The 10170-nt window shown below is 36.5% G+C and overlaps 1 protein-coding gene across 1 annotated transcript; it reads right to left on the bottom strand.

Moving 5' to 3' along the window:
- Positions 1–456: 456 nt before the first annotated feature.
- Positions 457–9825, bottom strand: gsnb (gelsolin b). The gene is made up of 16 exons (XM_007239912.4): positions 9716–9825; positions 8395–8588; positions 8130–8284; positions 6995–7156; positions 6708–6857; positions 6436–6525; positions 6206–6338; positions 4848–5152; positions 4386–4519; positions 4020–4110; positions 2822–2992; positions 2225–2399; positions 1997–2118; positions 1825–1902; positions 1080–1140; positions 457–725 (listed from the first exon to the last, which is right to left on the bottom strand). The coding sequence occupies exons 2-16, from the start codon at positions 8585–8587 to the stop codon at positions 556–558; spliced, it is 2190 nt and encodes a 729-aa protein (XP_007239974.3). The 5' UTR covers position 8588; positions 9716–9825; the 3' UTR covers positions 457–555.
- Positions 9826–10170: the final 345 nt, after the last annotated feature.

Here is a 10170-nt window from a genome sequence, read left to right as displayed (position 1 = left end):
TGCATAAAAACTGATAAAAAAAAAAAAACAGGGTTATTCCACCAAATATTAATCTCTAAAGCTTTTTTTGTTATTTATTTCAGCCATTTCTCATTTTTTGCAAATAAATTATGAAAATAACTTTTTATTTGGAATCTAGGAAAAATGCTGTCTGTAGTTTATAGAATAAAACAACAATGTTAATTTTACTCAAACATAAACCTATAAATAGCAAAATCAGAGAAACTGATTCAGAAACTGAAGTGGTCTCTTAATTTTTTTTCAGAGCTGTATTTGTTTTGTCCTGACTGGGAGACGGAATGTTTCCTGTGATGCTTGATTGACCATTTTATAGATACCTGTTCTAAGGTACAGGAAAACCCCATTATATTCAGAATAGATGCTCCAGGACATGAGCTGGGAATCTGAATAGTTTTTAAATATTTCTGAATTGGATGCAACAACTTACAAAATGAATGGTTTCATCATGTTTAATGCAGTTCGATCAGTACACTGAATCTGATTAATTACATTCAGACACAACTGTCTGATACTGTCATTGTGAAGTTGGTAGGTTCAGTGTTCTAGAGCAGCCATAGCTCGTTCTAGTGGGCCACTGTTCCAGTACTCATGATCCCACCCTAGGAACCATCCAGTAAAGGTTGGAGGCTCAAAGCCCTGCATTATCTTCACAATAGGGGTCCTCTTGTCCCTGACAGCAGGGTGTGTTTCAATGTATCGGGCAGCTGAGGAGACAAAGGACAGCTTGAGTAATGGAACAGTACAAGACAAGAGGCTATAAAATGTACTTTGGCGTCCTAATTTGTCGTAATTGCATACAAATTATTAATACTAACTTTGTGTATTAAGTATGAATAAAGTTGGTTTGGCAGATTTGTACACAAAATAACATTACTAATTGTTTTTAACCGACACTAAGATGGTTAATTGAGGTCCTTAATATATGGCCTATTCCTTTTACTATTAGTATGTAGTATACAATTGGGATTTAGCCATAGCCTTAGGAAACGTATGCATTTTGTTCACTTGTGGAAACAACAATTTAACAGCATATTTCAAGCCATCTTGTTGAACATTACCTGATGTAACTGCCTCCGTTTTCTCTTCTTCATTGGCTTCTTTTCCAATCCATACAAAGACCTCAGAACACAAACAGTATTTATGTTAGGTCACAATATGGTTCACACCACAGTTTGGACCTCATGGTTTTGTAGGAGTACAATGAGGAGAGAAAACATCTTTAGCAACAAACAAAATGTACAACTATACCAGGTATCTTGTGCCAGAAATCTAGTGCTGTATAGCGCCCCCTTCAGGTTGTCAATACAGCCTGCAGTAGGTTGGTTAAGCAGTAAAAGGTTTACATTAACTAGCAAGTTTAATGTGTTAATCTGTTTCCACCACACAGCTACACCCTTAAACTAATACTAACATTGCCCTTGTCTAATCCACTATGATTTCATGAAATTAATATATTGGTTAAATGCTTGTTTACTCATGTTAAGTCATTTTCAAATCCTTAAACAGGATAACAGTGAGATAAAAAGAATATAGAGAGATAAACTTATGAGACACTTTAACAAGGACAGATTTAAGAGAGGGGGGACAAACAAGACTACAGTTACCACAGCAATACTCCTGAAGCACTACATTTCCCACAATGCCATACAACTCCAATGACTTGCTGCCTTATTTTTTCAAATGGCACATGTGCTTGTGAAATGACCGTAGTTACGCTAATTGTAAAACTTTGTGACCTCCCTACTGTAAGGTTTTGGTAAAATAAATAAATAAATAATAGGAAGCTCCTCAAGAGTTTATTACCTGGTCCCAAGTGTCCAGGAGCATGACGTCATCCGGGGCCAGATCCTCTTGCGTCATCTCCCCTGGCACTTCCTCAATCTAATGTCAGGCGAAAGTTTTAGGAGAAGTCATTTCTTCCCAATTTCCTACAGACATGGTAGCAGATTTTCATACCAACTTATACATAACTCACACGGAATTGTCCGGTTTTGTTAGAGCAAGCAAACAGACGTGGAGGATGAGAGTCCATTTTGCTCTTCAGCCTTTCAGAGGTGCGATACTCTGTTTTCCCTCCCAGAGCTTCCCAGAAGGTATCTTCACAAATGTAGCAGCAGACAGAACAAAAACTACAATAAATAAAGCTACAATAATGATGATAATTAAATATGTGGACGTGAAAACTGTTCAAGGGTTACCATACCTCCCTCTTCACCCTCTACCACTTCAGAAACCTCCACCTGTAAGATTTCACTAAGCTGCTTAGCTCCATGCTTCTCAGCATCACTGGTGCCTTTACCGACCCACAGCACTGAACCTGATGGGTTCACCAAAATGAAGGCATCATTGGAGTTTAGATTGGAGGCCACTGCATCCACCTTTTATTGAGGGGTCAAGAAAAAAAATATAAGTGTAATGTATACAATTGCAAGAAAAAGTATGTGAACCCTTTGTGATTAATTGCATTTCTGCATAAAGTGGTCATTAAATGCGTTCTGATATTCATCTAAGTTACAACAATAGACAAACACAGTCTGCTTAAACTAATACCACAAAAAATTAGATGTTTGCATGGTTTTCTTGAACACATGTTCTGTAAAATGACCTAAAATAAACTACCGGTATTTTACATAGACTTCCATTGAAATTATGAAAAGTTGCAAAGTTGCTGTTTTGGAGATACATGTTTTTCTTTGGACAGTGACAATACAGTCCATATATTTGTTTTTTTTTTCTGTAAAAGAATTTCCCCCCTTCACAAAGCCATCAAAATGTAATTTGATTGACTAGAACCAGTTACCTCAACAGCTCGTGTATGCCCTGCAGTGCTGGAGCGCACTTGGAAGAGACGGATCTCTGCAGCCTCTGATTGGCCACCTTGTCTGGAAGTCCCACCCTTGTACACCACTATTGGCTTTTCTCCAAAAACACTCATGAGGTGGGGAGGTTCTTTACCTTGAACCACTCGTACCTAGAACACATTAGGACATCTAGATAAGTATGTTGTGAGAAAGATTGAACTTTAGCCAGCATGCTTTTGGATCATCATAACTTGACTTGGGCAAGGTCTGACAGTGGGTGCCAGGGTTGTGTGGGAATTTAACACTGCTCAATCCACAGGGTCACCTGTGTACTGGAAATACATAATAAAAATGCATTAATGACTACCCCTAGTGAACAGCATAGTGGGGTGGAAATGATTATGACCAGCAGTGTATGGTAGAACTGTCCACTGGCAGGAATCCTCAAATCCCCTTTTAAAAGGTAGGAGGCTCCACAAGTCCCATAGATCCCCATAAGCCAGTGCAGCATTCTTTAACTGCCATGGGACATGGCACAAATCATGGAACACAAGACTTAATCCCATCCCATGACTTGTTTTGTGTTCACTAAAGAATACATAGTAGAAATTAGGGGTGTGCCATATCATATCTTACACTATAATATCAGCAACAGTTTTGAATACCGTGAAAAATTATCAGGGTTCTAATTTTTTGCTGTTTTTAGCAAAAGAAAAAAAAATCACATTGTTCTCATTTCCCATTATAGATCTACTAGAGACAAATTATGTCTGTCCAGTATCATTTTAGTATCATTTAGTATAATTTCACTTTAGTACTGGATGAAATGGAGATATTTGGAGTGCGTTTTTCATATTATTAGTATCATGCCATTCTGGATCATTGACTTCTGTTACGAATCTGATAAAAATCTTTTTATTTTTTAATATCTCAGTTAGTAGTGTGCCAGATTACATCGTATGCAACAATAAAATAAAATTTCCATTTTGTTGCAGTAGTGTATTCTTGAATTTATCTATTTTTTTAATACAGTTTTGTCATAATCACCAAGAGTATCGTTGTCTTGAAAATACCATGAAACATTGTGATATTATTTTAGAGCCATACTGCCCACCCCTAATATAAATGACTAGAAACACCCAATAGCATTGTGCAGTATACCATATGTTAACCATATGGTCAGTATGCAGACTATACCTGCACTGCTCCTCCACCCAACTCCTCATCCAGCTGAGCGGCCAGAATAGAAGACGCGCCTTTTTCATCTTGGCTGGAAAGTTCTCCCTGCCTGTGTACAAAAAATGTGTGTAAAATGATGTATTACTTAATTAAGACTCTTTAAAAATCTTTAAGACTTCCAAATCGGCAAAAACTAAAGTCTTACAAAGTGATGCACATAATGACTGTAAACAATACGGTTACGTGATCCTGTCAGGTACTATTACTCAGGAGTATGTAACATGAACAGACAAAGCTACTGGCCCATGTCCAAGTCTTCCCATTCAAACCAAATACCATCCCAGCTGTTCACTCTGGGTGTGGCAGCACTGGCTTGTGTCTTACCAAATGTAGATAATCTGGCCATGGCGCCCTCCATGCTGGTAGCTATACTGGATAATATAACTGTCTCCGCCATAGAACTGCCCATAGTTGGAGGGGTCGACGTCCACCTTATCTGAGCCCTCAATCCGCCAAATCTTCACAGAGCAAAGGAAAAAAAAGTGTAAACTTTCTTCTATGACATTTATTCAATTTCATTAAATCACATATTTAATAATTAATTAAGAGATACACTGTACCAGTCAAACGTTTGTTGGACACACCTCTCCTCATTCTGTGTGTTTTCTTACTTTTTATGTTTTTTTTTGTGATATTGTAAATTTAATATTGAAGAAATTATTAAAAGCTATTCTAGTTTAACACTTTTCCCCCCACAATATAATTTATCCTTTAGATTCTTCTAGCTACCCACATTACTTACCCACAGGTTTAGAATTTTTTTCCTAAATACTGGTTGATATTCACCTTTTTCTCACCATCCCCCTTGTCCACCATCCCATGCTGAGCAGCCATAGCACTGGAGTCATGCAGCGTAGAGGCGTCAAAGGGCACTTTCTCAATCTTGGCGATCTTGTTAGGCACATATGCTGTGCCCATCCCATCTGTCTGGGCCACATCCCGCCAAACCTTAAAGAACTGCTTGAATAGAGGGGTCTCTCCATTTTCAGGCAGGATCTGGACCTGCGTGTGTTTTGGGTAGCCCATCTTCTGAATAAATTCCTCAGCAGCCTTCATCCCTGCACTCCGCTCCTCTGGATTGGCACCTTTACCTGTAATTGTTTCATTACAGGTTAGTTTGGTATTTTTCTTAAAAGGTTAGTCCAGTGGTTCTCAAACTGTGGTACAGTAATTGTAACTAGTAGCTAGTGCTACAAGAAGCTTCCCAAGGATGGTTCTCCAGACAACCTCAAATGATCCCTTAGATCCTGGGTTTAGGATACAGTTATTAATCAGAAAGTAAAACATTTTAACATGGTTCTATTTTAGGGACTATGAAATTTATGCAAAATGTGAAAAGTAAAGAAGCGTGAACTTAATGTGAGTTAATAATTTAAAATCTATAGTTTTCATTTCAGTTAATTACAATCACCAGTTGAGCCCTTTCAACAAATATCCATATCCAGGTATCGACCATTCAAAATAGGTTATCTTAACTTCTCATTCATGAAAGCACTTAAAATAGTAAAGACAAAAAACATTTTTTCTCAAAAAGGAAAAATAGCCGATATGGTTATTGGTGGGAGGGGCCCCACTATTAGCACCATTGCATTGACTAGAAACAATTATCAGTAATTTGCAGACTGCAAAAAAACATTTTGTTTGATTATGGGTGGTATAGGGTCTAAAACGTTTTTTTTGGAACCACTGGTTTATTTATATATATATATATATATATATATATATATATATATATATATATATATATATATATATATATATATATATATATATATATATATATAACCAATAGCAGAGTCTAAAAGAGCTACTATTTGCATTTTGAGGGATATATTTTATGGGCGTAAGTTAATATTGATATTTGCATTGATAGTTAATTATTAGCTCACATGTATTTGTTGGTGTCAGACAGTGGTTTATTAGGTGTTGTGTTCAAGCCCCACCCACTAGATACCAGTGCTGTACTCTGATGTTGGATCCCAATGTTTTGATTTTTCATAAAAAGTGAAACATAATATATTGTGTTATATATATATATATATATATATATATATATATATATATATATATATATATATATATATATATATATTGTAATATGTAAATTGTAATAAGTACCCTATCAACAAGATCTCACTACAGACCTTTCCAGAAGAAGATCTTGCCATTGGAGCCATGGTCCAGGATGAAACAGTCCGAAGACTCGAGTGCATTCTGGAAGAACGGGTTCTCTCCTGCTATCAGGGTGACGGACATGTCTCCGCTGGCGTCTGACACCTTCATTCATGTTGGAATTTTTTAGCATGTTATACTCTCGAAGTGTGTTGAATTAAAATGATTTTAATAAGCAACAACACAAGACAACAAATCGTACCTTATATAACTTGGCCATCTTGCGATTTGATGCATCGATTTCAGTGTCATCACAGTCTGTATCAGGAAGCTCAGGCTTTGGTCCAAGAATCTAGAAGAAGTCAAAAAAAGATAAACAGATGAATGGGCCTTTATCAGTTGTCTGTTTCTATTAAGCTTTTTTCTTTCCCAGATGAATAATGAAAATCCATTTTTGGATGCTTTTAGTTCTAAACAGAACAAAATAAGGCAAAAACATATTAATCAGGAATGTTGGGTCCAAACATACAGTACCTCCAGCATCTTGTCAGGCTCCGCCCCCTCTTCACATACATGGAGCTTTGCTCTTCCACGTCGCTCATTGTCACGAATAGTTTTGGAGATATTGGTGGCTTTCAACCTCTCAAAGTGATTACTTTTGGACCCGCACCACTGGTACAGTTCCTGCAGCACAAGTAAAACATTTCACACACTGGTGACAACATGAAATCATGAAGTCAGCTTTACAAAGAAAAAACAAATTTAAGGATTATTATATTATACAAATAATAATAATAAACAGAAAAATGCTCTTCTCCTGCCTCTCCCAGATCCAGGATGAAACAGTCCCCTTTGTTGAAGCTGTCCCAGCTCACAGGAACCTCAGTGGCCCTCACTATTCGTCTGCCTGTTACATGAAGGACTCTTTGTCTCCCCTCTTCATCGCCGGTCACATGTCTGAAGCCTGAGGCCACTCCACCTTGCTGAGATAAAAGTAGCCAGTTATAATACCAATAGAGACCCAAACAATCCAAAAATGCCCTATATTATCATGTATTATAATGAGTTTAATGATACATGTATGTTCAATATGACACTAAAGACAAATCACTATTTAATATTTTAAAATGTTTTTAAAAAAATAATTTAAAAAGAATGCTATCTGGAAAGGAGCTCTTTAACCAGACAAAGAACCATTTAACACAACATTATGCAAGAATTGGTATTGCTTGCTCTCTCCACAGTTAAGAAGTGGAATTTATTCTTTGAACCACCCCTACAGGACATGCTTTACACATGCATTTCTGGACACTCTGAGAGATACAGAACCTTCACTGTTAAAGAAGCATGCGGATTGAGGCAGTACTTTGATTTTACACAAATATCACTATGAAATAGTATGATTATGCAGTGTTACGCAGCTTTTGCAAGTTCTGCCCTATGTGCTTTACCAGATTTACAACATATAGTGCAGTTACCTGCATGATAAGCACAGAGTTGCAATAAAACAGCTGCTATTCCCCTCATTTACCAGTCAGTTGAGCACAAGCATGATGATTTTCAAAAGGTACAGTTGCAAAATAAATGCTGATTTAAGGGGTAAAGGCATTTTTGAGATGCCATAGATCGTTCTATAAAGATAAATAAAAAAAAAGTCACTTTAAATGCTTAAACGGTTCTTTTATGGTTGGGAAGCCCACTAAAAAGTATTTAAATACTATTTGAGCCATAGAACGATTTTCAGTATTATATAGAACCTCCTTTGCTTCGAACATAGTGATATAAAACTGAAGAGAGAACACAGAACCTACAGTAACTAATCTTACCCCAGATTAGTTCAAGATTAGAACAAATAGGCATTAAGAATCATCTTTATTTTGCCAGAAAACTCTCTATTTTGAGCATCCTTTTTAATTAAATGAAATTGTTACACCTAGAATGCACAGCCTGACTCACCATATACTTCATCCCTGATTTGAAGTAACCCACAAAAGTTTTTGATTCATAACCCTGGACCTCTCGATACTGCACAGGCGATCCCCCGAGAAAATCATCCATTTGTACAGTAAAAATGGCAGCTGCAGCACTCTCATCTGTTGTGCACTTACTGCCTGAACACAAAGGAGACATAAGTATTAATATACAGCATATCAGATATCTGAGCACACCAAACAAACTGAAGACAAGGAGAAGTAGGTACAATAACAGATCACAATCTCACCCTGCCAGAAGTGGAGGTCATACTGTAGATTTCCCAAATGCTGCTTAATGGTGTTGAGGATGATGTACGTGTCCCCAGTGTAGAAACTTCCATACAGGTTCTCTGGGACGGACACCAGGTCCATTTTCTCAATCCTCCAGACCTGCAGACCAGGCTGCTGCCCGGCCTTCTCAAACTCAGGATGGTAAACCATGCTGCACAGAAGGACAACAAAGAAATACAAATAAATAGATTAATAGTGAATAGCTTAAATTATATGAGAGAAAGAATTTACAGCAAGAAAACTGAACAGGCAGGCATGTTAGAGGTCAATATCAATGATGTGCCTCCAATTCATAGAAACATTGTGTAACGATGCATTTTTCTTCATTTACTCTGAAAGAACACATTATTACAAACAAAGAGAAATGTTAATCTTCACTTTAAAGTACTTACTGTACATTTTATAAAGTTTTTATATAGGGTCAAATATCATGTTTCATATCTTACCCTGTTACCCATCTTTGGATAACATCGCCTCTTTAAAGGGTAACCAAAGCCCCTGAGTTCAGCTAAATCCACTAACAAATTGTGATGTATGGGTTTAGGGGCGGGACAAGAATGAACAACTAAGTAGGCTGAGCTGCCACTTGATTATAGCTATGTTAGCAACCAGAGAATATGGAGAGTGGGACGGAAACTACCAGCACATTTGGAACTTTCTGAATTGAAAGTAAAAAAAAAAAAACGGAAAAAAAATATATATTCTGTTAATTTTCTAATTTGTCCATTTCTGCCAACCTACTTCTACTACAAGATGCTACTTCTGCTTTTGCTTTTTTCCCCTAAAAAAATGAAATAAATAAATAAATAAATAAATAAATAAAATAAATTTCACTATTTTAAATGGGATTTTCTTTTACACCAATTTTTTTTTTTTAGCTTGAAATGGTCATATAGTAGAACTGAAACATTACACTGACCCACAGTATTCTGATACTGGCCCATAGGTCCTATTTTGCAACATCATGGGCCAGTTTCCTCTATAGTGATTAAGCTTAGTCATAAACTGTATTTTCCCAACTCCCAATCCAAATACTGTTTAATCCAGAACTAGACAAATATTATAAACCAACATGTTTCAGAAACTTCTAGCACTAAACATTCACACATTTACACCAAAACACAGCAGAAGCCGCTAAATCTTTACAAACAGCTGATCTCTAGAGGGAAGCATTACAGATCTCAGTAGGTATTAATAGTGCAGAGCGTGACTCTACATGTATACATCTCTCTACATCAATCAATCAGCTATTTTACACTAGGAGACACTGCGCTTTACCTGCTGTCTGTTATCACCGGTCTGGGAGAATATCTTAGCTCAGGATAAGATGAACAGGGTATGCTGCCAGTTTGTGCTGCCTCATTTCGACCGCAGGCAGGTGGATTTTAATGACGTGCAGACATGGCCCCGCCCACTAAAGTAAAAACACGCCTTCATTCTCTGAAAGCAAGCGGCTGCTCTAATAATTAATTATTTTAAAATATCAAAAACAGTGATAAAAGAGTTTATATTTAGATATGTGAAGACAATACAATTGGCTGTTAATAAAATAAATAAATAAACTGAATTAAGAAAACTTTTATTTTTTAGATTTAAAAAATAGTTTGTAGTTTTTATTTTACTAACATGAATTAAATATTATGAATGATTATTTTTATCTGAATTATATAGACTCTTGTCTATATAAAATATACGTCATATATTATTTTTAGTTTGTTATTTATTCTGTATGT

The sequence above is a fragment of the Astyanax mexicanus genome, chromosome 22, assembly GCF_023375975.1.
Source record: "Astyanax mexicanus isolate ESR-SI-001 chromosome 22, AstMex3_surface, whole genome shotgun sequence".
Taxonomy (NCBI): domain Eukaryota; kingdom Metazoa; phylum Chordata; class Actinopteri; order Characiformes; family Acestrorhamphidae; genus Astyanax; species Astyanax mexicanus.
The sequence above is the reverse complement of the archived record's forward strand: the minus strand, read 5'-3'. Positions and strand labels throughout refer to the sequence as shown.

Excerpts from the sequence above, each read along its gene's own strand:
- gsnb (XM_007239912.4), bottom strand. The coding sequence starts at position 8,587 with ATGGTTTACCATCCTGAGTTTGAGAAGGCCGGGCAGCAGCCTGGTCTG. Across the intron at positions 5,153-6,205 it reads CAAGATCTTCTTCTGGAAAG|GTAAAGGTGCCAATCCAGAG; the intron begins GTCTGTAGTGAG and ends AAACAATTACAG. Across the intron at positions 2,400-2,821 it reads GGCATACACGAGCTGTTGAG|GTGGATGCAGTGGCCTCCAA; the intron begins GTAACTGGTTCT and ends CCTCAATAAAAG.